Source organism: Theropithecus gelada, chromosome 11 (genome assembly GCF_003255815.1).
Source record: "Theropithecus gelada isolate Dixy chromosome 11, Tgel_1.0, whole genome shotgun sequence".
Lineage (NCBI taxonomy): Eukaryota > Metazoa > Chordata > Mammalia > Primates > Cercopithecidae > Theropithecus > Theropithecus gelada.
In genome coordinates, this window is record NC_037679.1 from 98,183,269 (window position 1) to 98,211,086 (window position 27,818).

Genomic DNA, 27,818 nt, shown 5'->3' on the forward strand with positions numbered 1-27,818 from the left:
ACCACAAACGCCTAATGAACTGCTGAAGCGCCCTCCGAGGCACAGACCTCACCTCCACCCAGCCCCGTCCCTCCGCCAGACTGGAGCGCAAATTATGGTTGCATTGATCACTGAAGGCTCCTCACAGCAACCGCTCCTTTTCGGAGTCGGATGAGAGGCGACTTGTGACTGGCAATTGGCAGGGACGGGGCGGGCTAGGCCTGTAGCGCTGGGCGACCGTCCTGGGCATGGATTGGGCCGCGGGGTTGTCACCGTTATCCGGGAGGCGTGGTCAGCGCTAATAAAGGCGGGGGCCGGCGCGGCAGCTGCAGTAAGTTCCACCGCAGGTAGACCTCGGAGTGGTCGGCGCCAGGCGGAGCTCGTCAGTTCCGTCCACTTCAGTTGCAGCGTCCCCCGCCGGGTGTCTCGCCGCAGCCTCGGGAGAGGAACAGACCCTCACTCTCTCTGTCAGAAAAATGTGAGTTGACTCTGGTGTGGGAGGCTCGGCACCTCCTTGACAACTCTCACTCCAAGCTCCCGACTCTGCGGGACGGAAAATGGCGCATTGCAGCAGCTGCAGCAACGCGGGGAGCCACCACCGCGCGCCGCCTCCGGACCGGGCCACCCCCAGGGAGGGGGGCTAGCACCCCATTCTCGCACCAGCCACAGCTAGCACCCCACGGGCGGTGCAGGGGCACAGGGGTCCCGCAATCACTGCACCCTCTCCTGTCGTCTGAGTGGCGCCTCATTCTGGTTTTAGTATAGTGGAGACTCGGAGAGGGCGGGGGCTGGGGTGGTGGATGGGGACAACTGGGCAAGGGACTCGAAAGGCATTTCTGTCATCTGGCTAAATAACTGCTTAGCGCTTCAGGAAAGACAGTCATGGGTGCAACTGCCAGTTGTTAACTTGGGTTGCCCTACAATCTCTGGATTTGTTTACCCCTCACCCAAAGTGTGATGTCTAGCCCCCCTCATGGCAGTGAGCAAAGTTCCAGAAACTTATCTGCCAGTTCTCTGGCACCAGGTGAGCAGCTCAGAAAGACTCAAGGGGTAGTGGGATAGTGGCCTGTCATCCCAAGCGGCTGTTCTTGCCGAGGCCGCTCGTATAGGAGACGTTTTTCTATCACCGAGTCTTACCAAATATTTGGAGGAGAAATAGGGAGAGCGGAGCTTCCTCCTTTCCTCCAACACACACAGTTTAGTCTCCAGCAATCTTCAACATCACCCCCTTCACAAGATCCTGTGGGAAAACTACGGCTAAACAAATGAAGTACTTCTCTTTCAAGACCTCAATATGTCTAATACAGATTTTTTCTTTCTGATTCCTACCCTGGCCTGGTCCTAGATGTATTTATGTTGCTTCTATAAGTGACAAAAAAGGGAAAGATTTACTTGTGTTACATAAGGGTTGTAATTATCCCTAGATATTTTACTGCTGAATGTTTCCAACTCCCAACAAGTAGTAAGTGAAATTGGCCTTGCAAATACTTCATAGCCATTTCACTTTTTCTTTTGATTACTATGGTTTTAACCAGATATGAGTGTTCTATGCATTTTGGGCAAGCCGTAGAATTCCAGTTGTTTTCATTTTGGGGCGGGGGCCTCCAGATAGTATCCACGTGGGATGAACAGAAGGCAACGGAGAAATCCTGGTGGCTAGCTGGGCATCATGAGGTCTCTGACCTTAATCTTGTCATTGGTGCCACCATCCTGGACTGCTTCCAATCCTGGCTGCTACCTAGTCTTTGAATTTTCTGCCTTAAGTCGAGAACTAGATTGCTTAGCTAGCTCAGTGGCAGGACAAGAGTCTTATGGCTCCCATGACTTTGTGTCTATCTTTGCTTTACCTCCTTTGCACCTTAGAGGGAAATGGGAAAGTGATCCTTTAAGTGGAGAATGAGTCAGGTGTAATCTGCTACTATAGCCTCTCTGAGGAGTTATTCTTTATCTTTTTAGACTAAAAGAAATTCACTTAATCAAGGAGGAGGAGCTTCTGGGTATTAGTTCTATTAGTGAAATAGTTTCCTTTTTGGTGACTTTGTGATGGTTTCATTTTTGTTGCATTTACTCTTGGACTGCTCCTGTGAAGTATGTTTGGTGAGATTCTGCTTCTGTCTGAGGAGTTCTTACTGTAATTTCTGTTCTCCATCAAATTTGAGAGATCTCCCCCCTGCCTGTGGGTGCTTCCTTGGCCAAGAACATCTCATGACTTAGGTTATACTTCCGGGAATTCTTTAGGAGGTGAGTTTAGCCTTCATGTTTTGGGACACGGAGAGGAGTTTGTCTTGAACACCACACACTGGCTTTGAGTGGTACAGAACGAGAGAACATTCTCTGTGTGTATAGTACAGTAAACCAAGATCTCTCTTTGGGATGTAAGTAACCAAGGGAGTCATCTGAGACTCTGTGCCAAATCCAGAAAAGGAAGGGACAGAATGTCTATAATGCATGCACATTGAGGACAATTTCTAGCATCTTTGCTTCTTGTCTATGCTCTTGGAACAGTTTCCATAACTAATGTAATTGCTTTGGGCCCCAGATTCTATCTAAGTGAAATCCCCATTTTCTCTGCCAAAAACAAAGCAAACAAACAGTCCTGACTCACTCCGCCTACATAGACTTTGCCTTTGGTGATTTTCTAAGCTGCCGTTATGGTAGCTCTGATTTCCTCATCTTGTGTGAAGCATAACCAATAACTGGGCATATAAACCAATAACCATAACCAATAACTTGAATGTAAAAAGGGGTGAACTGACGACATTACAGCGTACAGCCTCCCTCCTGGCTGCTTGGCAGGATGCAGCCTCCCTCCTGGCTGCTTGGCAGGATACAGCCTCCCTCCTGGCTCCCTTCACGGACTGGTGTTGAGTGTCTGCAGCTTCTCCAGGCACACGGTGCAAGCTGCCAGTGGATCTACCATTCTGGGGTCTGGAGGATGGTGACCTTCTTCTCATAGCTCCACTAGGCAGTGTTCCAGTAGGGACTCTGTGTAGGGGCTCCGACCCCTCATTTCCCTTCTGTACTGCCCTAGCAGAGGTTCTCCATCAGGGCCCTGCCCCTGCAACAGACTTTTGCCTGGGCATCCAGGCGTTTCCATGCATCTTCTGAAATCCAGGCGGAGGTTCCCAAACCTCAGTTCTTGACTTCTGTGCATCTGCAGGCTCAACACCATGTGGAAGCTGCCAAGGCTTGAGGCTTCCACCCTCTGAAGCCAGGGCCTGGGCCCTGCGTTGGCCCCTTTCAGCTACAGCTGCAGTGGCTGGGACATAGGGAACCAAGTCCCTAGGCTGCACACAGCATGGGGACCCTGGGCCTGGCCCACAGAATCACTTTTTCCTCCTGGGCCTCCAGGCCTGTGATGGGAGGGGCTGCTGTGAAGGCCTCAGACATGGCCTGGAGACATTTTCCCCATGGTCTTGGGGGTTAACATTAGGTTCCTTGCTATTTATGCAAATTTCTGTAGCTGCCTTGAATTTCCCTCAAAAAAGTGTTTTTTATTTCTTTTGTACTGCATCATCAGGCTGCACATTTTCTGAACTTTTATGCTGTTTTCCTCTTAAAATGAAATGCTTTTAACAACACCCAAGTCACCTTGTGAATGCTTTGCTGCTTAGAAATTTCTTCTGCCAGATACCCTAAATCATCTCTCTCAAGTTCAAAGTTCCACAGATTTCTAGGGCAGGGGCAAAGTGCTGCCAGTGTCTTTGCTAAAGCATAACAAGAGTCACTTTTGCTTCGGTTCCCAACAAGTTCCTTATCTCCATCTGAGACCACCTCAGCCTGGACCTTATTGTTCATATCACCGACAGCATTTTTGTCAAAGCCATTCAACAAGTCTCTAGGCGGTTCCAAACTTTCCCACATTTTCCTGTCTTCTTCTGAGCCCTCCAAACTGTTCCAACCTCTCCCTGTTACCTAGTTCCAAAGTTGCTTCCACATTTTTGGATATCTTTTCAGCAACGCCCCACTCTACTGGTACAAATTTACTGTATTAGTCTGTTTTCATGCTGCTGATAAAGACATACCCAAGACTGGGAAGAAAAAGAGGTTTAATTGAACTTACAGTTCCACATGGCTGGGAAGGCCTCAGAATCATGGCAGCAGGCGAAAGGCACTTCTTACATGGCGGCAGCAAGAGAAAATGAGGAAGAAGCAAAAGCAGAAACCCCTGATAAAACCATCAGATCTCGTGAGACTTCATCACTATCACGAGACTAGCACAGGAAAGATGGGCCCCATGATTCAGTTGCCTCCCTGAGTCCGTCCCACAACATGTGGGAATTCTGGGTGATACAATTCAAGTTGAGATTTGGGTGGGGACACAGCCAAACCATTATCAGTGGGGAAATGCCATGTAGGACAAGGCTAGCACATTTGTCCCTGTAGCCATCATGGCAGAGGACTTGTTTGAGTTGGGTCAAAGGATAGCCCCAGACAAGATCTCTTGATGCCATCCTGGACGTCCCTGAACCGCATCCAAATGTTGCTGCAGAGTCTTTCATCTTTTACTTTTTGCCTCTATGCTGCATCTCCCTATTTGAGATTGCCAAGGAGTAAGAATCCATTCTAATTTTGTATAGCCTAATCATAATTGTTTAAGTGGTTTGGGGTGAGGATGCATGTGAGTCCTTTCTTTTTGTTTGTTTGTGTTTTTTTTTTTTAAGATGGAGTCTCGCTCTGTCGCCCAGGCTGGAGTGCAGTGGTATGATCTCGGCTCACTGCAAGCTCTGCCTCCCAGGTTCACGCCATTCTCCTGCCTCAGCCTCCCGAGTAGCTGGGATTACAGGCGCCCGCCACCATGCCCGCATAATTTTTTCTATTTTTCAGTAGAGACAGGGTTTCACTGTGTTAGCCAGGATGGTCTCGATCTCCTGACCTCGTGATCCGCCCACCTCGGCCTCCCAAAGTGCTGGGATTACAGGCGTGAGTCACCGCGCCCGGCCCTTTTTGTCTGTTTTTTTTTTTAGAGATGGGGTCTTGCTATGACGCCCAGGCTGGCCTCGAACTCCTGGGCCAGGAGGATGCGAGAGCACTTCAGCCTCCTGAGTAGCTGAGACTACAGGTGTGTGCTACCACGCACTGCTCCTTTCTTGTCCTGGTCACTTTGTGTACTCTGCCCATGTCTTTCCACAGGTCTGCTCCAGCTCAGCCACCTGCTGAAGGGACAGAAGGGACTGCCCCAGGTGGGGGTCCCCCTGGCCCTCCTCCTAACCTGACCAGTAACAGACGACTACAGCAAACCCAGGCACAAGTGGAGGAGGTAGGTAGATAGCTGTTTCTCTGAGAGTTTCCAGTTCTAGGAGTTTGGAACAAAAGGGAACTTCTTATCTTTTCTCCTTTTTTTGTAGGAGAACAGTCAAAAAGGCCCCGAGAGGCAGAGCACCCTTTAGAGTTGCACAGGGCCAGACTTGTGATTCTCTGGTTGTTGTTCTTTCCTCTGTCTTTGGCAGGAAGCTTAGTAGCTTTGTTTCTGTGCCCTCCTCAGGTGGTAGACATCATACGTGTGAACGTGGACAAGGTCCTGGAGAGGGACCAGAAGCTGTCAGAGTTGGATGACCGAGCTGATGCCTTGCAGGCAGGAGCATCACAATTTGAGAGCAGTGCTGCAAAGCTAAAGAGGAAGTATTGGTGGAAAAACTGCAAGGTGAATTTTCTTGTCCCCTCCTCCATCTTTTCCTGGGCTTCCACTGGTAGAAGGCAAGAAAACCTTCAACTTCTACATTTCTTCCCTCTGATGGTGCAGTATCTCTCTGACCAGCATAATGCTTGGGAGGAAATCCGAAAAGCCTCCTTTTGAGATTGCATTACCCAGAATTGGCCACCAGGGTAGGCTAGAGTATTCGGAACCGCTATCAGGAAAAAAGTGATACCCTGAGGAGTTTGGAACGGTTAGTTAAGGAGCTTTTTCCCCATAGGAGTGGCCTGCAAAAATTTTCTCCTGTCTCATCCTCAGACACACCCAATATCAGCACAATGGCTCAGGTATATGTATATATACACACACACACATTATATATATATACACACACACAATATATATATACACACACATATACACACACACACATTATATATACACACACATAATATATATATACACACATACACATATATATACACACACACAAAATATGTATATACACACACATTATATATACACATACACATATACACACACACATATATACACACACACAAAATATGTATATACACACATATATACACATACACATTATATACACACACAACATATATACACACACATTATATACACATACACACAATATATATATACACACACTATATATATACACACACATAATATATATACATACACACATAATATATATGTACACACAATATATACACACACTATATATACACATACACACATTATATATACACACACATAATATATATACACACATAATATATACACACTATATATATACACATATATACACACACACATAATATGTATACACACATTATATATATACACACATAATATATATATACACATAATATATATACACACAGATACACATAATATATATATATACACACACTTCATAATATATAAATATATATACACACACACACACACACACACACACACACTTCTTTTTCTTTTAAATTAGCTTTCTCAGGTTGAAATATATATTTTTAAATGACTGCAACTTTTGGGAATGAGCTGAACACTTCACAGTGAAAACTGAACCAATTGGTTAAATATCCAGAGTCTGTATCTCTATTGGAATGCCTTCTAAAGCCCCAAGACACCAGGAACCAAGCAAAGAGGAGCTCAGTGCAGGTCCTGTGATGAATCTGAAAAGCTACAGACGTACTGAGGTTATGATCCCCTGGGAAGCAGAAGGGTAGGGCCTCTCTAAGAAGCCTGCAGGTCTCCTGGGTGATGAGTGTTTTTTCCACTGTCCTGAGGGTGGAGGGAATTCTGTTTCCCACTAGAGATGTGGTTCTTTTCCTCATTCCTGAAATTCAAGGGCTCATTTTTTGTCCATGTTTCCTCAGATGATGATCATGCTGGGAGCCATCTGTGCCATCATCGTGGTAGTTATTGTAAGTAAGTATCGCTGAGGTTGCTGGTGGGTTGAAGAGGTGGGAAGGTCCTGGAGTCTTCTCCCTGCCTGCCTGCCTGCCTGCCTGGGGAGTGGGGCTGCTCTGACTGAGGTATGGAGACCGCTGCTATGGGATCGTCACTTGGTTCGGGAGGGGGGAAGGGCAGAGACACGGGATTTCTTTGATGGACAAGGCTTCCCCCTGCAAGGCATTGCAGGGAGATGGTGCCTCCTGTTCTGAGGAAGTAGGGCTATGCTGTGTGTCACTGGCTTGGGTTAGAGGGACATCGTGGGGATGGGGCACTTAACAATGGAAAGACCTGAATGTCTGGTAACTTGGTGTAATTTGCCCTCTTGTTTTCTCCTGTCTCTTTCTCTTTTCCGTCTGGGACTTCCTGATTCCTGTGTCCAGTCTACTTTTTTACTTGAGAATGTGCCACCCCTTCCCTGTTCTCCATTGCCATCCACACTCATGTCCTCTCCCCTCTGTTTGCTCTCTCAACACACGTCCCCACCCACCGTCCTCCATTCCAGCCCAGGCTTCTCCATCACCCATTCCTCCTTTTGCGTTGCGTTCATTTGCACTCTGTCCCTCGACACTAGAAATGCTGCTCGTGGTGCAATCTAAGTCACTACCTGAAGAGCAACAGCTGGCGCCTCCTCCCCGCGCACTTCTTCTGTACTCTCAAGTTCCCCCAAAGCCCCAGAGAGTTGGAGGCCACGGGAAGGGGCAGGGAGGGGAGTAGCTGAGGCGAAGTACCCGTGAAGCTGCCCAGACTTGGGAGGAGAAGAGTATCGGTGCCCATGATGTCTCCTAGAAAACCTGGTTACTGGCAGGAGCTAGAGAGGGACTGGGAAGATGGCAGCTCACTCAGTGCTGCCTGGTCATGTGGAGCCTTCCCTCCTGGGCCAGGCCTGGAGAGGGTCCTGGCGGTGGACCAAAGTCCAACTTGGTTTCAGTGCAGCACGCTTTTCGAAAGTAAAACTTGCTTTTTGTAGTTATTTCTAATCTGTTCGTCCAGGATTTTCTATGTCTTTGGGGATCTTACAACTTTACTTTGTTCTCCAGAGGCCTGGAGAACACTTACAGATTGTGAAAATAGCAGGACTTGTTTCCATCCTAGAAGCAGTCCCATGTGCTTCTAACTGGAAGGAGCTTTCTCTTCTTTACATTTTCTACAGCATTCCGTATGAGGGCACCAAATAAATTCATCTAGCCAGTAGTTTTATCTAGCCAAATAATTTCACCTAGCTCCCAGTTAATTGTTGGCATAAAGAGAGAGATTGCCTATTAGTTATAGAGAAACAGTGAGTCAAGTGCTTGATTTGAAAGTAACAAGCTCAGAGGAAGCCACTCCTTGCCCTCGTTAAAGAGGGTCCCGTTCCTCTCTTCCTGTTGATGAAGGGGTGTGAGGGTGTTAGAAGTGTGAGATCTTTGGATACCCATGGAATCTCTTCCTCCACACCACCCGTGCACTTGCCAAAGACAGTGATGAGGCAAGAGGTCCTTCCTGAGGCCCTGCTGATCCTCAGGATGCAGGGAAGTCATGTAGACCCACCAGCCCCACCTTGCGGGGAGGCGTGCCAGCCTGTGACAGGTGTCATTGTGTATTGCTGTGCTGTCACGGCGCCTTCTCCTTGAGAACCGCCTGTCTGTTCTTCCTGCAGTATATTCCCCTTCGAACCACCCTTACCTGTCTGAATTCTACTTTGCCTCCTTTCTCTTCCTCCTCTTTGCATGGTTTGTGTGTATAGACAGTGGAACCTGAGGATGGGATCTGCTCAGCCTATCTTCAGGGCAATTGCTGAGCTTCAGGATGAGTTATTAATGTGGGATAAACCCAGGTGCAAGGGGAGGAGGACAGGCTGGGAACAGAGTGGGGAATACCCATAGCCCTTTATTCCTTCCTCCCTCAGTCCACGAACAGGAAGAGGGTGAGGCCATGCTGGGCAGGGTCTGGATGCCCACTTTCCATGCAGCAGCATTTCATTGCACAAAACCATCCTTCCTTTCCCTTCGCCCTTGTTTCCCATATTCCCTTCGTCCTGCCCCAGGGCGGGACTGAAGAGCTGGAAGAAAGCAGTCAGTACCCTCCCAACGGCCCCCCTCGAAGGTCTCCACTCTCCTCTGGGCTCCTCCTTGCCTAATGCAGGGGGTCACCGCTGGAGAAGAACCACCACTGTCCTCGATGTGTCCCAAGCCTGGAGCAAATCGGTCCTCTTGGCTCTCCCAGCCCTATTACAGAAATCATTCCTGGGTTTCTGTCCCTCTGAGGCTCACCAGGTGTAGTTGGCTTTGTTCTTTGGGGGTATTAGCCCTTCTACTTTCTTTCTCACCCACCCTGTACCCTCTTCTGTGTGTCTTTGCTATCCCCCTTCCCTCCCACCACTCATGTGCATGAGCAAATGTGCAACTAAACCCTGGGACTTTGCAGTCAAATGAAGCTGAGCTTCCCACATCCCCTTCTTCGGTTTGCCATGAGACGATGTGGGGTTTCCACTGTGTGTCTGTCATCACCTCTTTGTCTTTTTTTCCTAACCCTGATCTCATACTTGTATAGAGTAATAACAACAGTTGTACTTCCACCAAAGGCATGTGGCATATTTACCAATTTCATGTATTCTGAACAAAGGCAAAAAATACAAATTCCTACCACTAAACTGACTTGGTTGTTGTTTGGGTTGGAGTAGTTGGGGGGCTTGGGGGGAAGGGTGTCCTTTCTTTCTCGTAGTCTCATGTCACTTCAGGTCAGCTGGGCTGGCTTACGGTCTTCCTGGAGATGGGAGGTCTGTGCGTCAGCACAGGAAGTGGTCTCCCAGCGTTCAGCCTGAAGCAGCCCAACTCTTGTAGGTGCTGGTGAGAGGAAGTGAGGACAGGAAGTTGCGTGGGCATCTCACACTAGCAAACAAGCACAGGTTCCCTCAGGCCTCTTCTATCTGCCTCCTGTGCTCCTTCCTAGGTCCTTGGCCTGCTTGTCCTGTCCCAGAGGATATGCCCAGATAAGGCTGTCAGTGAACACCTCCTTACCCCCTTTTCCCCATCATCCTCACATACAGCTTTGGTATGCTGAGTTCCACTGTATTGACCAGGCACATTTTAGAAATGAGTAAAAGGAGAAATGTCTCCCTTGCAGCTGGGGCAGTGAGGCATTTGCAGGTATCCTGAAACTCCCAGCAGTTATCCGAAGGAGCAGAACCCTAATTGCAGCAGAGGTGCAACTGAGATGGAGCCCGGGGGTGCCTCTGAGGGCCTTTGTTCCCTGCCTTAAACACTTTGCAAGTTAGAGCCGCTAGGCTTGGGGACAGGGCTCAGTTGGGACCAGTGTGGAGGAAGACAGGAAAGTGGAAATGCTTGGTCACAGCAGACACAAGGGGCTTTTATTTTGACAGAGCCGAGTTTGGGAGGGGTAGCCCAGCCCCAGCCCGTGCCTCATTGTCCCTCACTTGTTCCTTCTCCATTTCTTCCAGCTTTGTTTTCCTACCACCACACCACCAACCTGGCTCTTTAGTCTTAACCTCCATCTGGACATTCTGCCTTCTTCTTGTCCCCTCACTTCTTCCTGTTCTCCGCCTCGGTGCATGAGCCCAGGGTGCACAGTGAAGGAAGGCAGAGGCCTATGCAGAGCCAGGCCCAGTGACCCATGAGCTGGTACCACCTTCATGCCTTTTTAGCTCTGCGACTTGACTTAGAGTCCTTCTGGGAGCACATGACTGCTCTTTCTTTCTACTCTGAGGCAGGAGAGTGGCTACCCAGAGTGCCTTAGAGTCTTGACAGACCTTAGTGAGGTAGCTAGGAGAAAACAAGAGGGAACACGACTGGTTTCATTTTCATTTAGGGCAAACTCGAAAGCAGGAGGCTGTGATGGGTGGGTGGCTGGAGCTTGGGGCATCTGGACTTCCACCCTGGTCTGGGTAGGGAGGTGGTTAGAGTGGGTGAGGTGGGCCAGGTCCAGAACCAAGGGCAACCAGGCTCTTACCTTGGCGTCTCTGAAGCCCCAGGAACAACAGTGCAAGAAGGAAGAGGCTGCTGGCAACCATGACTCCCAAGGCTGTTCTCTGCTCTGTCGGTGAGAGCAACATGGGCGGGGATTATCGTGTGCAGGAATCATGAGCTGAGCCCTCACCTGCAGTGTCCACCCCAGGGAGGAGGAGCTAAGGAGTGTGTGTGTGAGTCCCTGGTTGAGGAGCCTGGAACAAGGCACCCAGCAGCATTTGTACTTATTCATAAGGTTGCTGGATAGTCGTGGGTTACTCCACACAGAATTCTCTACCTCTTCTCACCTAAGGACAAGTTTTTAAAAATTGCTTTGCAAGTGAGATTTAGGTTGGTTTATTTGTTAAGAGTTAACTTGCCTGGACACAGTGGCTCATGCCTGTAATCCCTGAAATTTGGGAGGCTGAGATGGGTGGATGGCTTGAGCTCAGGAGTTCAAGACCAGCCTTGGCAACATGATGAAACCCTGTCTCTACCAAAAATACAAAAAATCAGCTGGTCGTGTTGGTGTGCGCCTGTGGTCCCAGCTACTCGGGAGGCTGAGGTGGGAGGATCACGAGCCTCGGAGGCAGAGGTTGCAGTGAGTCGAGATTGTGCCACTGCACTCGAGCCTGGGCGACAGAGTGAAACCCTATCTCAAAACAAAATAAAACAAAGCAAAACAAAATAAAAACAACCCGTTAACTGGGATTTTGTAAATAGTTGGGGAATGATGTGAGCTGAGGTGAAACCTCAGTTTTGGGGAAGTTCACAGTCTAATGAGCGACCAAATGCCCAGTGCTCCTGGATGTTTCCATTTTGAGTTGCGGGTTCTTTCCTGTCCCTTTCCTGTTTAAAACCTTTCAACACGCAGGGTGCGGTGGCTCATGCCTGTAATCCCAGCACTTTGGGAAGCCGAGGCGGACAGATCATTTGAGGTCAGGAGATCGAGATCAGCCTGGCCATCATGGTGAAACCCTATCTCTACTAAAAACACAAAATTAGCCAGGCTTGGTGGTGCATGCCTGTAATCCCAGCTACTTGGGAGGCTGAGGCAGGAGGATGGCTTGAACCCAGGATGTGGAGGTTGCAGTGAGCTGAGATCGTACCACTGCACTCCAGCCTGGGGAACAGAGCAACATTCTGTATCAAATAAATAAAATGAAATAAATAAATAAATAAATAAATAAATAAAACCTTTCAACAGCATGCTATGGCTCTCAGGAATTTCCATCTTGAAGGCCCAGTGAGATCTACAGGGTTTGATTAAGCCCTTAAGGGGAATCCGGTTGCCTGTTTTTCACATTCTCTCTTTACCACTGATTGATAGGTGACCTTGGGCAAATTCATTGACATCTGCAAGTGCCAGTTTACTCACCTGTAAAATGGGAGTCATAATCCATAAAATCATACATTTAATTGCTTTCTACAGTGCTTGATTCATGTAAATGCTCAATAAATAGAATTACCTCCGAATCTTCAGAGCCACTTTCCCTTTTTCCCATATACCCTAGGCTCTAGCTGTGCTGAGTTGCTTGCAATTCTCCAAAGTCTCTTTAGGCTGTTGTATGATTTGGCTTTCATATATGCTATTGTTTCTATCTTGAGTTTCCCTTCCCTCTAAGCTAGTTAACTTGGCTCAAATGTCATCTTCTCTGCCTACTTAGTCTTGTCTCTGTTATTGGACTAATCTCCTGGAGGGCATGATGAGGAATTACTCATCTGGGATCTCCAGCCTTAAGCACATTGCCTGGCCCCCTGGAGGCTGGAGTATAATGAAGTCTCAGGGGATGTGTGGTAGAAGCTGTGGCAGCTGCCACCTTGGGAAAGACAACCAGGAGCTGAGGCAGCAGCATGAAGCCAGGGCTGTGAACAAAGTGGATGGGCAGCAGAACAAGGCCATAGATGAGCTGGGGCAGGAGAGCCATGAGCCCTAGTGTGGAGGTGGGGAAAGGGAGGACACTCCCAGTACCTGGTGGGACAACCTGGGTGCTGGCCCCAAGGGGCTCCTCCAGAGAGATGTGGGTGACCTGGCAGGTGTAAGTGGCACCTGCAGAGCCAGGTTCTGCGATGAGAGAGGAGGAGATGCTGTAGGTGCCTGCCACGCTTTGCCTGAGGCTGGAAAAGGAGGCACCAGAGACTTGGACTGGGGATCCGCCCAGCTCCTGTCGGGTCCACGTCACTGCCACATCCAGAGGATAATAGCCAGCAATGTCACAGATGAGGGTGGGCAGCAGAGCTTCGTTTGCCAAGCTCAGTCGTACTTTGGGGGAAGCTGGAGAAAGAATGAGGAATAAGATTACACATGGATCTAACTGGGGACAGCGGAGGAGCCTGAAGCCTTTTCTTCCTGCCAGGATGAGAGTAGATTGTGGAGGCTAAAGTGTCCCTTGGTGGTGTACCAAGGCGAGGGTGTGTGCAGGGCCCACCTGGATGCAGGCCATAAGTGGGGGCGGGTGGGGGGGTTACATTTTCCAGAAAAGTGATAGTTGTAAAGCCAACTAAAGGTTGACTGGCTTCTTACCGTCATTCTAAGCCAGATATATATATTTTTAAGATGATGTCTTACTCTGTCGTCCAGGCTGGAGTGCAGTGTCATCTCAGCTCACTGCAACCTCTGCCTCCTGGGTTCAAGCAATTCGTCTGCCTCAGCCTCCTGAGTAGCTGGGACTACAGGCGTGCACCACCACGCCTGGCTATTTTTTGTATTTTTAGTAGAGATGGAGTTTCACCATATTGACCAGGCTGGTGTCAAACTCCTGACCTCGTGATCTGCCTGCCTCGGCCTCCCAAAGTGCTGGGATTATAGGTGTGAGCCACCGCGCCCAGCCTCTATGCCAGAGATTTTAAAGGATAGCAGTGATAATGGTCAGAACCACTTCCACTGCCCGCCTTGGTTTGCTGCTGCTGCCATTCAGGATGTGGTCCAAAAGGACTGGGGTGATGGAGACAGCCGGCCACAGCAGGGCAGCAGGATCCTGGACTGGAAATCTCTTGGTGGAATTATCCTGGAGTCCAGCGGGACTCCTTATCTGATGCCATCTGTGCTTCCGCGGTGAAGATGGCATATAAGTGGTGGGACTGAAGGCTGCTTCTCAGGAAAGCACTCTTGCATTTGGGTCCCAGTCTGAAAACGCTCCCAGTGGACATGTTATATCCCCTTCCCTGGGATAACCATGTCCTGGCCTCACCTTGGATGTTGAGCTGGATGATCTGCTGAGTTCGGTAGAGAGAGGTGGTGATCTGACAAACGTAGGTCCCCTCGTCCTGTATAGTGAGGCTGGGCAGGGTGAGGGAGGCATCCCTGGCCATGCCCAGCTGCTCAGGCTCCAGGGTAGCGCCCTTCCGCACAGCCTGCCCCTGCCCTGTGGTCCAGCTGTACACCAGCTGACCCCTGCCCTTGTGCTGCAGCCGCCACTCCACACTGATGAGGTCCAAGCCTGGTGCCATGGAGAAGCCACAGTCCAAGGAGGCTGAGGACCCCAGCAGGAAGGTCAGGGATTGGGTCTGTGTCGTCACCTGGAACTCCACTGTGAAGAGGAAAACAGGGGTGATTTGTGGGCTACTTCCTCCTTGAGGTCACCTGATCTCCAAGCTGTGGGCATGTTGTGGGCATACACCTGCCTCTTCTTCCGTGCCTGACAGGCCAGATGAGCTTATTTTCCGTCACACGGAACCACAAAGAAATGGGGCTCTGGAAAGGCAGCATGGTGCTCATGATGGCCATCACCATTTTGGGATCACTTACCCTAGGATAATTTAGTGAAAGCTATAGACCTCTCACCAGGAAAAATACACATACAAAATTAAGAGTTACCATCAATCTTTAGGTAAGTACTACTAGAGTAGCAGAAAAAGCTCTGAAACCCTGGTGTTCCACTTACTGGCTCTGTGACCTTTGACAAGTCACTTGGTGTTACCAAGCTTACCTACTTAAGCAAGGATGCTGTGAAGACTAGGAACAAGAGTTTAAAAAGCATGTGGTGGCTGGGTGCGGTGGCTCACACCTGTAATCCCAGCACTTTGGGATGCCAAGGTGGGTGGATCACCTGAGGTCAGGAGTTTGAGACCAGCCTGGCCAACATGGTAAAACCCTGTCTCTACTAAAAATACAAAAATTAGCCGGGCATGATGGCAGGTGCCTGTAATTTCAGCTACTCGAGAGGCTGAGGCAGGAGAATTGCTTGAATCTGGGAGGTGGAGGTTGCAGTGAGCCAAGATTGCACCATTGCACTCCAGCCTGGGCGACAAGAGTAAAACTCCATCTCAAAAAAATGTGGAAAAAAGAAAAAAAAAAAAAAAAAGTATGAGGTATTAGGAAGCTGAGGCGGGTGGATCACCTGAGGTCAGGAGTTCCAGAATAGCCTTACCAACATGGAGAAACACCGTATCTACTAATAATACAAAAATTAGCTGGGTGTGGTGGCACATGCATGTAATCCCAGCTACTTGGGCGGCTCAGGCAGGAGAACCACTTGAACCCAGGAGGTGGAGGTTGCGGTGAGCCAAGATCGAGCCATTGCACTCCTGCCTGGGCAATAAGCGAAACTCCATCTCGATTAAAAAAAAAAAAACAAAAAAACATGTGGTAGTAGTATCTGTGCCAAACATGCTTAACCTAAATCCAGTCATGAGGAAAACAATCAGACAAATCTAAATGGTGGGATACTCTACAAGACCACTAGCCTGGACCCTTCAAAAATGTCAATTCTGTGAAAGATGTTCTAGATTAAAATAGGGAACAGCACAACTAAATGCACTGCATGATTCTTGTTTGAATTGTGTACTTAGAAAAAGAAAGCAGTAAAAAAACATATTGGGACAAGTGGAGAAATTTGAATTTGGAGACATTTAATTATTTTCTTTAGAGAAGGGTCTCAGGCTGGGCACAGTGGCTCACGCCTGTAATCCCAACACTTTGGAAGGCCGAGGTGGGTGGGTCACCTGAGATTAGGAGTTCAAGACCAGCCCGGCCAATATGGTGAAACCCCATCTCTACTAAAAATACAAAAATTAGCTAGTGTAGTGGCGTGCGTCTGTAATCCTAGCTACTTGGGAGACTGAGGCACAAGAATCACTTGAACATGGGAGGCAGAGGTTGCAGTGAGCCGAGATCGCGCCACTGCACTCCAGCCTGGGAGACAGAATGAGACTCTGTTAAAAAAAAAAAAAAGAGAGAGAGAGAGAGAGAGAGAGAGAGACAGGATCTCGCTATGTTGCCAAGGCAGGACTCAAACTCCTGGGCTCAAGCAATTGTCCTGCCTCAGCCTCCTGAGTAGCTGGACTACAGGTGTGCATCACCATGCCCTGAACTTTATAGTTGAGACTATTATTGTATCAATTAAAAAGTATCTAAAAGGATGAAGATCCGTGGCATACTAGGCAGTGGTGTTGGGGGATAGGGACAGTCTGCCCTGGCAGGGAGGAGTATTTTATCACTGATAATATTCAGAATTGTCAATGTCAGGAGATGGTGAGACTATAAAGCCATCTGACTTTTAGCCGATTTTATTATTGTTCTGAAATATTTTACACTCTGCACTCCCTTATTGCCTGCACCATGGGTAGACTACTCCCCCATTTTGGTTTGTTTCTGACATGATGGTTTTGTAACTGTGACGGATTACGTCCTTGTCCTTCGCTGTAAACTAATACATGCTATGGATGGGAGCATTTGGGGTTCAAGTGTTGCCTTCTGCAACTTACTCTCAGTTCAGAGGAAAATACACACATACACATATACACACACGGGGAGTCAGGGGGAGAGAGAATGTGGCAAATTGGCGACAATTGGTGGATCTAGGTGTAGGGTATGTAGGTGTTCATTATATTATAATTTCACCTTTTTTTGTAGGTTTGGAATAAAAAGAAATCTCTACCCATGCCAGGAGTGTGGTAGACACTGGACGGCTGCGAGGACCTTTTCTTTCTAATGTGGCAGATGAGATTTAGGTTGGACCACAGAGAGGTTAGAGTGTTCTAGGGTTTTCCAAGGATAGGAGGGTTGCCCCCTAATTTTCTCTGGACTTGGTTGTCTCTTCTTGGAGACACAAAGAAGCGGGGCACAGAGTCTTGGATTAATGGGCTCTGGGGAACCCTATCATCATGTTGTCAATTTGTTGTGCCCTCGAGGATGTGCGGAGCTGGAGAGGGCAAGTACTGGGTTTACTAATAAGATAATGAACAAACGATGCATCCCTGAGCTTTACCCCTGAAGCACCAGACCAGGCTAGCCTTTCACTGGGAGAAAACCGGGTTTTGGCTCAATAAGACTACAGTGGACAACACCCATGAGCAGAATAGCATCATGTGTCTTATTTCCTCATGGCAGCCCAGTGAGATGAGAATGATCTCCATTTTGGAAATAACACACAGGTTGTCTGTGTGCTTAGACCTTCAGGTAGGGGCTTCGAAGCATTCTCTTGTGGACTCAGGGTTTTTTTTTGTTTGTTTTTGTTTTTTGAGATGGAGTCTCGCTCAGCTGCCCAGGCTGGAGTGCAGTGGTGCGATCATGGCTCACTGCAACCACCGTCTCCCAGGTTCAAGTGATTCTCCCATTTCAGTCTCCTAAGTAGCTGGGATTACAGGCACCTGCCATCATGCCCGGCTAATTTTTGTATTTTAATAGAGAGGGGGTTTCACCATGTTGGCCAGGCTGGTCTTGAACTCCTGACCTCAGGTGATCCACCTGCCTCGGCCTCCCAAAGTGCTAGGATTACAGGCGTGAGCCACCGCACCTGGCCTGACTCAGGGGTTTTTAGGAAGAAAGGACCAAGGCCTAGGGATGCCCTGAGGTGACCAATGTGGATGGAGGTGGATTTGTTCCCTTCCTTCTCCTTCTGTCCCCCATATCTTACCACTTTAGAAAAGCAAAACTTTATGTGACTTGCTTTTCATTTTCTTTCTTTCTTTCTTTCTTTCTTTCTTTTGAGATGGAGTTTCCCTCTTGTTGCCCAGGTTGAAGTGCTATGGCACGATCTTGGCTCACTGCAACCTTGGCATTCTGGGTTCAAGCAATTCTCCTGCCTCAGCCTCCCCAGTAGCTGGGATTACAGGCACCCGCCACCCTGCCTGGCTAATTTTGGTATTAGTAGAGACAAGGTTTCACCATGTTGGCCAGGCTGGTCTTGAACTCCTAACCTTAGGGGATCCACTGGCCTCGGTATCCCAAAGTTCTGGGATTACAGGCATGAACCACCACGCCTGGCCTTGCTTTTCATTTCCTTACCTGCAGTTCGCACAGTCCCCTGGGGGCTCAGGGGCAAGTTCAGCGTCGGATGCCAGAAAGCATCATTCTTGGCATCTATGGGAGTCTTCATCACCATGGAGATGCTAGGTCCTCCTCCAGAGACCTGCACGTTGGCCATGAAGCAAGCTGCTGTCTCCACAGTGGTCTCTCTCGTCTGGAGAAAGTAGTGGGAGATCTCACAGGTCACCTCCTTCCCGCTGCAGTCAGCATGGAGCAAGGCCTCCGCCTGGGGAATCTGGACCAGGTCCACTGGGGAGAAGCGGGGCACACATGGAGGGCAAATTGGGGTGAGAACACCAGGGCCAACGGGAGGCAGTATGTGTGGCTGTAATCGGGACCTGGGCTGTCCTGGTGGAGGGAGCCCGGGAGGACCAAGAACACAGGTGGAAGGATTTTACCTGAGGCCTCGAAGATATCAGTTGGGTCATCTTGGGCCAGCGTGCCCCCTTGGAAGTCGGTGAAGTCCTCCAGGGAGCCATCGTCCAGCACTGGCACCTGCTTTAGCACGAGGGAGGCCCTCGCCCTGTCCTCACTGCTGGCGAGAGCTCCACGGTGCCCACCGTCCTTCGCCAGGAAGCAGTCTAGGACCACGTCCACTGCCCGCCACTGCGTTTCTGCTGTGTGGGGCTCTGCAGACAAAGGCTGGGGTGAGCACCCCCTTCCCCAGAAAGCTACTCCACACTTGCTTCCTGCCCCCACCCCCAAACTGTGGAGTCAGCAAAGGGTAAAAGTTGCCCTCCAAGATCCTAGCTGTCTCTGTGTCCCTCTATTCTCCTGTCGTCCCCCAAACCAGTTTTCTGGAGAGCACCTGCTAGTCCAGGCAAATACTTCTTGGTGTGGGTTAAAGTCCTGGATTTGCCTTGCTCAGAGGAGTTTATACTTGCATTTCCAACTGTTGAATGAAAGACTATCTTTTCAGTCAAAGGAATTCTCAGAAAAAAAAGCAAGTGCCACCGCAGAGAGAGGAGGCTGGGCGGTTGCTGTTGCTGGGGCACTGACAGCCTGCATTACTTTCTCCCATATCGGGTAGCCTTCCCCTCCCCCACCTTCAAGGTCGCCCTCCAAGTGATTTCCTTGCCTGGGGAGTCCTCTCCTCTTCTGAAGTGTCAGCTCCCAGGCCAGTGCCTTCTCCGTAGGACAGTGGCTCCCGACACAGCCACAGAGGCAGCCCCTCTTTAGCGTTTTCCCTGTGGAGTCCCCACCCTCCCTCCACACACACTATTGGTTCCTTCTTTTGCCAGCCACTGAGCCTTCCCCCTGTTGGGCTTAGAAGGCGATTTGGTCAACCTCGGCCCCTTTTCTCTTCTGGAATCTCGGGGAGGGTGGCACCCTGGGGCTTCAGTAGCTCTTCTCCCAGCCAGCTCTCCCCAACTCCCAGACTCACTGGTTTCTGCTGCTCCAGATAGAGCCAGGCAGAGCAGCAGGCACCAGCTCTTCTCTGTGCCCATGGAGGCTCCTTGCCCACCACCCTTCTCCGCACTCCTACGCTGCTTGCGAGGCCTGGCGGGAGAAGGGGGGCTCTCCAAGCACCCCTGGCCAGCCAGAAGCCTTTGGATTTCTTCTGTTCCCGCTGCTGTCGATTTTTCTTTCACTTTCACTTAGAGCAAGGTGGCAGCCCGCGTCTCTGTGTGAAGCCCTCTGCAGCAGCTGCCAGAGCCCTGCTTACTGTTCCCCTTTCTCTCCACCCACCTTACCCAGAAATCCCCAGGTGATTTCAAGACCTGACTTCTGCACCCTTTTGCTCGCCTCCTGTCCCGAGAAAGTGGAGATATAACTGGGAAAAGGGGATCTGAAATCAGACACAGGATCCGCAGTAGCCTGGGGACCTTTCTCAGCCCCACTCTCGAGCAGGCCCCAACGTAACCGGCTGAGAAACCTCCTCTGCCAGATCCTGACCTGAGCCAGGAGGCGGCCAGGAGCCTGGGTTTGGGGACTGGAATTTCAGAGAGGAAGCTGGAGAGCTGCAGGGTGGTCATCTGGCACTTTATTTTGTCCGTCTTGTAGCATATGGGTCTTTCGCAGCAGGAAGTGTGTTTTACAACCAGAGCCCCGCCCTCCTGCAGCGCAGGCGCAGCTGGAGGCGCAGCTCTTGCTTCCCACTCTCCACCTCATCCGTGTTTGTCCTCGTCCCTGGCAGTCTCGAAAAGGCACTCTGTCACGTGTACACAGGAAAGGGCCCTGACTAGAGGATAGGACTGCAGTGGTGGCTGCCAGGTCTCATTTTCCCTTGGATGGCCGGCGGGGTGGGGTGGAGGCCAGGGCTGTAGTGCAGCTCCCGCAGGTGCTGGCTCACGGGGAGGAGGCAGGCTCCGGTTTTCGGTAATCCTCTTGGATGGGGATGGTGCTGCCTTCCTCCTCCCTGGGGCAGCTGTAAGGACAAGGCTCTGCAGGCTCCATGGGACTTTCTCCTTTGTCTGCAGAAGGAGATCTGATGAGTCTTGGCCAGCAGTGGGGGCAGGGGGAGACGGGAGAAGGAGATGGGCAGAGGCAGGTGTGCTTGGGGGAGGGGTGTCAGGAGCACGCCAGCTAAGGGGAGAGAAGGGCTAGGACCAAGGCTGGTGAAGTGGAACTGGTGGGTTTCAGTGAGATTCCAGGCGTGGGCAGTGGGGCTGAGCTGTTGGGGTGTGGTGCAAGGGCAGGACCGGAGACCTGTATTCTGTCTCTTACTTGATCTATATTTCCTTTGTTGATGGAGGAACAGGGTTCCGGCCAGGGTGAAAACAAGGAACATTCCGGAGAAGATCACAAAGATACGAATAAAATCTGAGCTGCACAGGGATCTTTGGGCTGTGATAGGAGGGGACACACAGGGGTTAGGGGAGGGTCTAGCCCTTGGCTCCCTCAGCCCAGCCCTCCTGTCACCTTGTCTGTCCCCTTTCCCCCATCTTCTTCTCTCCCACCCCCCACCGTTAGCCAACTCCTCTGCTAAGTGGTGGACTCTGCTTTTCCCCCTCCTCTTATCCCTACTCCAAGGAGCTTTCTGTCTGGCTTCCCTCCTGGCCCCTCCTGTGTGCATTCTCTCTAGCAGTGGGGATTAAGGAGAAAACTCACGTGGCCAGTGGGTAGAGAGAGTCCGGGCAGGCCGGTGCCTGAAGTCAGCCAGAGTCTGCATGTGCCCTGCTGTTCTGGCCTCCAGCATCTCTGGAAAAACAGAGACAGAATGAGTAGCAGCAGGGAACCCCATAGGGCACATCTAAAGGCCTGAGAGGCGCTCAATGGGATGAGAAGGCAGAAACAGGCTGACCTTATCCAGGGGTAGGAGTGGGGAGTGCTGGTTGGGGTGTCACCCCTACCCCATGTGATGGCACAGAGAGTTGCCTGGAACTTACCATTGACATAAGGTAAGTGGGTGGGCTGAGGGTGTGGGCTCAGGGCCTGAGACGGCCAAGTGGTCAGCGAAGGGTTTGGAGGAGGATCACACTCAGTACACTCCTTGTCCCTGCACTGCCAGCCATTGCGACAGGCACACACGGCGTTGGCAGTGATGGTGCAGTTGCGAATGAGAAGACCTGGGGAAAGAGGAGGACCAGAAAGCATAGGACACTCAGACCTGTGGAGACCTTCAAGGTCCACTTGCTTCATTCCCCAGCCCCCATCCCAGGCCCACCTCTAGGGACGTGCTTCCCTTTCCATTCCCACCCCTGCAAAGGCCTCCCCTTGGCTCACTGTCCCCCAGTGCCTTTGCCATTATTATTGTTATTAAAGAAGAAAGTTGGACCTTTCAGAAGGAAGATTCGTGGGTTCAGACATAGGAACCATGAAAAGTAGAAAGAGCTTATATAACTTTCTCTTGTACTCTCTGACACTTTTTTTTATTTTTTATTTTTTTATTTTTTTGAGATGGAGTCTCGCGCTTGTTGCCCAGGCTGGAGTGCAGTGGTGTGACCTCGGCTCACTGCAACCTCCACCTCCTGGGTTCAAGCCATTCTCCTGCCTCAGCCTCCCAAGTAGCTGGGATTACAGGCGCGTGTCACCACACCCAGGTAATTTTTTGTATTTTTAGTAGCAACAGGGTTTCACAGTATTGGCCAGGCTGGTCTTAAACTCCTGACCTCAGGTGATGCACCAGCCTCAGCCTCCCAAAGTGCTGGGATTATAGGCATAAGCCACTGTGCTTGGCCCCAATACTTTAATAACTTTTAATTGAAGTATAATATACATACAGAGAGGCACGCAATAGTGTAAAGCTTAAGAATTTGTACAAATCTGGCTTACAGGCATAACCAGCACCAGATCAAGAAATGGAAAATAGCTGGGTGAAGCAGGGAATTGCTTGAACCTGGGAGGTGGAAGTTGCAGTGAGTGGAGATCGCACCACTGCACTCCAGCCTGGGCAACAGAGTGAAACTCCGTCTCAAAAAAAAAAAAAAAAAAGAAAAGAAAGAAAGAAAAATAGCCAGGTGCAGTGGCTCATGCCTGTAATCCCAGCACTTTGGGAGGTCGAGGTGGGTGGATTGTTTGAGCTCAGGAGTTTGAGACCAGCCTGGCCAACATGGTGAAACCCCATCTCTACAAAAAATAGAAAAATTAGCTGGGCGTGGTGGCACACACCTGTAGGCCCAGCTACTGGGGAGGCTGAGGTGGGAGGATTGCTTGAGCCCAGGAGGCAGAGGTTGCAGTGAGCTGAGATCATGATACTGTGCTCCAGCCTGGGTGACAGAGTGAGATCCTGTCTCAAACACCACCAACAATAAAGTATGTTAGGAATTTCCAGGGGCTGGGGATGGGGATGGGGGTGGTTGGGGGGTAGAAATGGGGAGTAATTGCTAAGGGGTATGGGTTTCTTTGGGGTGATGAAAATGTTATAGAATTAGATAGTGTTGATGGCTGCACAACCTGTGAATACAGTAAAATAAATAAATAATAAATAGATAGTTACTTGATTACAGTTGCTAAGCATTTTTTTTGTTTGTTTGACGGAGTGTTGCTTTGTCGCCTGGGCTGGAGTGCAGTGGCACGATCTTGGCTCATTGCAACCTCCGCCTCCTGAGTTCAAGTGATTTTCCTGCCTCAGTCTCCCTAGTAGCTGGGATTACAGGTACGTGCCACCACGCCTGGCTAATTTTTTGTATTTTTAGTAGAGACGGGGTTTCACTGTGTTAGCTAGGATGTTCTCAATCTCTTCACCTCGTGATCCACCCACCTTGGCCTCCCAAAGTGCTGGGATTATAGGCGTGAGAATTTGCCTTTAAAATATACATTTTGCTCAAGTGTAGGGGTCTGATGTTGGGTGGTTGGCTGTTAATCAGTTATCCTGGGAGTAGGGGTGGTAGGGCACTAGCTGGGCTGGGCTGGGCTTGCTGGCAACTGGGTTGAGAGGAGGGTGATTCAGAGGAAGGCAGTGACACCCAGATGTGGGACAGGCTGCAAGGAAGCCTGGTGGGCCTTAGGGCAGATGCTTGTGGGGACTCGGGGAGTCCTAGGAGCCCTGACAGGTGGAAGAGGGGTGCAGAAAGGGAGGATTTCAAAGGGAGGATGTCAAAGGTCATAACCAAACCTGACAATTTTCTTCTACTTATGCCTTTTGTCAGGACTAGGAGAGGGACAAATTCCTTCTTGGCATCCTTATGGCCCTGTGACCTCCTAATGAATGCTGACTCTGAGTTGCTACTAGAATTTGGTTTCCTTGTGGCTTCCTAGGAATTATGAGCCACGTTGGATAAGAACCTGCAAGGGAAGAATGAGGAAGCCTGGGACAGAGCACTGGTGGTAGGGAGGAGTGATGACAAGAGTCTCCGCTAAAAGGGAAATGGAAGAGTTAAAGAAGGGGCTGGGGAGGGTTAAGACAATGAGGTGCTATTGTTTCAGTGGGGAATATCTGGAGACCTGGGAGTTCTATTTAGCAGGTACAACCTGGGCTCAAAATTCCAGGCTGACTTCAGGCATGTCCTCATCTCACAGATGCCAGCACTAAGGCCCAGAGAGGGCCAAACTCATTCAGCCTGCCCATCTTCTCACCCCTGGCTGCAATCTCCTGGGGTCCTGCTGCAGCCAGGTGCTGCTGCGGTACTTTGGGATCTATTGGCTGAGCTCCCAGAGAAGGGTCATGGATTGGGCTAGTCTGGAACAAGTGAAGGGACTGAAGATGGGCTCAGTATGGGGCAAAGACCTTCAGGAAGGGTCTGCAGAGTGAGTAGGGAGGTTTTGACTGGAAAAATTCCAACCCTGCAGGGGCCGCTGCCAAGAGGAAAGCATCTACTACAGGTACATTTTTAAGTTAAGTAGACTGAAGAATATTTCTTGTGTATTAAAGAAGTTCCTCTTTGGTTGATTTGCAATGGAAAAGCTTTTATTTTCTTTTTTCTTTTTTGGAAACAGGGTCTCACTCTGCTCACTCTGTCACCCAAGCCGGAGTGCAGTGGTACAGTCACGGCTCACTGCAGCCTCCACTTCCTGGGCTCACATGATCTTCTCACTTCAGCCTTCTGAGTAGCTGGGACTACAGGTTCGCGCCACCACGCTCGGCTAACTTTTTGTATTTTTAGTAGAGACAGGGTTTTGCCATGTTGCCCAGGCTGTTCTTGAACTCCTGGGCTCAAGGGATCGCCTGCCTTGGCCTCCTAAAGTGCTGGGATTACAAGTGTGAGCCATTGCATCGGCTTTTCTTGTATGTGTGTGACAAAGGGTTTTGCTCTGTTACCCAGGCTGGAGTACAGTGGTTGATCAGCCTGGACCTCCCGGGCTCAAGTGATCTTCCCACCTCGGCCTCCCAAGCAGCTGGGACTACAGGTGCACTACCACAACCAGCCAATTTTTTTAGAGACAAGGTCTTTCTGTGTTGCCCAGCTGGTCTCGAACTCCTGGGCTCAAGTCTCTACAAAAAATACAAATATCCTTCTGCCTTGGCCTCCCAAGTGCTGGGATTATAGGCGTGAGCCACCACATCCAGCCTTGGTTTTTGTTTTTGTTTTTACAGAACCAGTCTCTGTAGTCACACCTGTAATCCTGGCACTTTGAGAGGCTGAGACAAGAAGATTGCTTGAGCCCAGGAGTTCAAGGCTGTGGGGAGCTATGATTGCACCACTGCACTCCAGCCTGGGTGACAGAGCTAGACCTTGTCTTTAAACAAAACAAAACCAAGTACCAACAGACCCAGTGACACCAAACACATTTTGCAAGTAGGTAGTTTAATAGTTACAGTTGCCTAGTTCTAAAAGGTGTCTTGCTAGAGAACATTTGTTCAAAGGGGCCACTTTAAAGCCTGCTATTCTAGTGTATACTGGCTGTAGTTTCTGAAATTGTAGCAAAGATGGAGAAATAATAACAGCATTCATAAGCACAACTGCAGATATTATACTTCTTAGTTTAAAAAATCTTTTTTTTTTTTGAACTATAAGATAAAAACACAGGCCGCATACATACTCATTTTCTCAAATTGGCTTTTGTGCAAAAAAAGTTGTTACCTATTGGGTTATTTTGTTATCTCCTTAGAAAGATGTATTCCAAATTCCCCATGGCCAACCTATACATGTGGACTCTGGGAACACAGCCAGTTTATTGGTTGGGCGTTACTTGCCTGAAATCTGGGGTCATAGAGCCACTTCTCTCATTTTATTGTCTTGATCCTATCCATAGACCCATTCTCACCAATCCCTCAAATTCTATTTATCCCTTTCCCTGAAATACTAGATTTCTGCCCACATTAATTCATGCCCCACCTAGGGTACCCCATTTCCCAGCATTGGCTCCACTTGCTGTGAGCCTTGAAGAAGGCTGAAGCTTTGAACCCCTCATCCTCCTTGCACTCTCAAACCCATCACCAGCCTTGCTCCCCCAAATGCTTGTCCAGTGTCCCCACCTATACCCTTGCCCACCTCACCAGAGTTACAGTGCCGACAGCTCTCACAGTGAGGCCGGGTGTGGTGGTCTGGAGAGAAGGAGACCCCTGGTACGCAAGGATGACACTGAGCAGCCTTTCTGTGCTGGTCACAGTCCTTCACAAGGAATGTTCCTGGGAGGAGAGGGTAAGGAATCAAGGCTTGAGAAGGGCTAGTTCTCTGCCCCCTGGAAGGTGGTGCCTCCCCACAGCTGCAGGATTTCCCTCCTTGCTTGAGCTCAGTCTCACCCTGTGCCTATTTACTGTATCAACCCCAGTCCTCTCTCTTTCACCACTCACCTGGCCCTTGCCAAGGCCCCCTCTTACCTGGCTCACACATCTGGCAGCACAGTTTTCCCTGAGCCCAGTAGTGCCTCTCTGGGCAGCTCTTGGGGGCTGGAGTAGCTGAGAGCCCCACCAGGGTCCCCAGAAAGCACAGCCACCAGGGATGTGGCCGTGCCATGGTTCCTGCCCAGGGAGCGCCTTTCTGTGCCCAGTTGCTGACGCCGGCCTCTGGAGTTAGCACCTCCAAGCTGGGCGCTGCTGTCTCTTCTTTGCACCCCCTGGGCAGCGGCTGCTTTAGGTGGTAAGCCAACCTTTGACGGCAGAAGCTCTATTGTGGCTGCTTTTTTTTTTTTTTTTCTCACAGCAGCAACCTCCACCCCCTTCCCCTTCCGTGTGCTGGGGAGAGTATTAAAGAGCAAACTGTCAGACCTGCTGCTCTTCAAACATGCCTCCTCCAACACATGAGCCTCCCTTGGTTTCCGCCTCTCCTGCTCATGAAGCATGTAGCCCACTGACTCCTGCTTCTTTTACAAAAAGGTGATGGACACACAGTCTCCCACTCCTCCTCTCCATATGCACTTGTGCACAAAGGTGCCCACATTATCCCCCCACACCCCGCCCGTCCACAGTTTACCAATGAATTCGCGTGTCTCCTGTCTCCCATACCTGCATCCCTCCTTTCACAGACAACAGCTGAAAGAAGGAACGAGAGCCAGAATTGAGCACAGGTCCACAAGCTCTTATCTGAAACTTTGGGGGTCCGATAAGTATTAGAATTCAGAATTTTTCAGGTTTATGCAGAAACTAGCACCACAAAACACCCTCGGGGAGTTGGGGTAGCCTCATAATCAAACGCAACATTTCTGCAGCAAAACTATTGAATATTTACACCGACTGGGAGGAAGCTTAAATAGCCTTGTCTCAATTGAGGTCTGGTTTGATGGCCAAACGAGTTGGCTACAGAATGCTCAGAACTGCAGGCAAGGGGCGTAGCGCTGCCTCTCTCCTGTCACTGTTGCAGATCACCTATGCTCTCCTTTAATCCTCACGTCAGCCTCTGATGTGGGTGCCACCTCCTGCCCGCATGGCCTTCCCTCTCAGACCCTTGCTCACTCCTCACCTTTGTGCCATCTTTATCCTCCCCTTCCCACCTCTGGCTGTGTCAGTCACTGGTGTCCTGGATCACCTGGGGTGTCTTCTCTCCCAGCCTTGGGCAGTCGGGATTAAAGGTAGCTTCCTACGGAGGTCATCTCTTTTTTATTTTCCCAGTTCTTCCAGCAAGACTGATTTCGGGATATCGGAAACAGCTAGACTTTTCCCTCTTTGAGTCATGGGGGCACACATGGGTCAGCAACCTCCACTCTTTCCTCGGCAACCGAGACGCGGAGTGGCTTATTTCCCCAGGAAGTTTTTCATTCAGGGGCTTTGCCGTTGTTT

At 49.9% G+C, this 27,818-nt stretch overlaps 3 protein-coding genes and 1 long non-coding RNA gene across 9 annotated transcripts in view; 2 read left to right on the top strand and 2 right to left on the bottom strand.

The window, feature by feature from the left end:
- Positions 1-9,714, top strand: VAMP1 (vesicle associated membrane protein 1). Of its 4 annotated transcripts, none has more exons than XM_025401226.1 (5): positions 1-457; positions 5,113-5,239; positions 5,465-5,623; positions 7,012-7,063; positions 7,471-9,714. In XM_025401226.1, coding segments are annotated over exons 1-5 (357 nt in total). In that variant the 5' UTR covers positions 1-455; the 3' UTR covers positions 7,488-9,714. The 4 variants fall into 4 exon arrangements, with proteins under 4 accessions (XP_025257011.1, XP_025257013.1, XP_025257012.1 ...); XM_025401228.1 differs by having other exon boundaries at positions 8,987-9,714; XM_025401227.1 differs by having other exon boundaries at positions 9,114-9,714.
- Positions 4,019-20,447, bottom strand: TAPBPL (TAP binding protein like). 2 transcript variants are annotated; one of them, XM_025401221.1, is made up of 8 exons: positions 19,665-20,447; positions 18,679-18,909; positions 18,260-18,529; positions 14,223-14,561; positions 13,004-13,306; positions 11,036-11,119; positions 9,826-9,912; positions 4,019-4,444 (listed from the first exon to the last, which is right to left on the bottom strand). In XM_025401221.1, the coding sequence occupies exons 1-8, from the start codon at positions 19,726-19,728 to the stop codon at positions 4,194-4,196; spliced, it is 1,629 nt and encodes a 542-aa protein (XP_025257006.1). In that variant the 5' UTR covers positions 19,729-20,447; the 3' UTR covers positions 4,019-4,193. The 2 variants fall into 2 exon arrangements, with proteins under 2 accessions (XP_025257006.1, XP_025257007.1); XM_025401222.1 differs by lacking the exon at positions 4,019-4,444 and having other exon boundaries at positions 9,650-10,848.
- Positions 20,243-26,791, bottom strand: CD27 (CD27 molecule). Of its 2 annotated transcripts, XM_025401225.1 has the most exons (6): positions 26,424-26,791; positions 26,100-26,231; positions 21,610-21,789; positions 21,332-21,421; positions 20,948-21,067; positions 20,243-20,694 (listed from the first exon to the last, which is right to left on the bottom strand). In XM_025401225.1, the coding sequence occupies exons 1-6, from the start codon at positions 26,557-26,559 to the stop codon at positions 20,570-20,572; spliced, it is 783 nt and encodes a 260-aa protein (XP_025257010.1). In that variant the 5' UTR covers positions 26,560-26,791; the 3' UTR covers positions 20,243-20,569. The 2 variants fall into 2 exon arrangements, with proteins under 2 accessions (XP_025257010.1, XP_025257008.1); XM_025401223.1 differs by having other exon boundaries at positions 20,247-21,067.
- LOC112634110 overlaps positions 24,070-27,818 on the top strand; it is an 8,654-nt gene continuing 4,905 nt past the window's right edge. The window contains exon 1 of the long non-coding RNA XR_003121735.1: positions 24,070-24,725. This is a non-coding gene — a long non-coding RNA (uncharacterized LOC112634110). The remainder of the gene's footprint in view (positions 24,726-27,818) is intronic.

Coding starts and splice junctions, on each gene's coding strand:
- VAMP1 (XM_025401226.1), top strand. Junction 5,240..5,464: donor CCCAGGCACAAGTGGAGGAG/GTAGGTAGATAG, acceptor TGCCCTCCTCAG/GTGGTAGACATCATACGTGT. Junction 5,624..7,011: donor ATTGGTGGAAAAACTGCAAG/GTGAATTTTCTT, acceptor ATGTTTCCTCAG/ATGATGATCATGCTGGGAGC.
- TAPBPL (XM_025401221.1), bottom strand. CDS start 19,728: ATGGGCACAGAGAAGAGCTGGTGCCTGCTGCTCTGCCTGGCTCTATCT. Junction 18,530..18,678: donor TGATATCTTCGAGGCCTCAG/GTAAAATCCTTC, acceptor GCTTCTCCCCAG/TGGACCTGGTCCAGATTCCC. Junction 11,120..13,003: donor CACCCAGGTTGTCCCACCAG/GTACTGGGAGTG, acceptor TCTCACCGACAG/AGCAGAGAACAGCCTTGGGA.
- CD27 (XM_025401223.1), bottom strand. CDS start 26,559: ATGGCACGGCCACATCCCTGGTGGCTGTGCTTTCTGGGGACCCTGGTG. Junction 21,790..26,099: donor CTGTCGGCACTGTAACTCTG/GTGAGGTGGGCA, acceptor CTCTTTCCCCAG/GTCTTCTCATTCGCAACTGC. Junction 21,068..21,331: donor TCTCTCTACCCACTGGCCAC/GTGAGTTTTCTC, acceptor CTCCTATCACAG/CCCAAAGATCCCTGTGCAGC.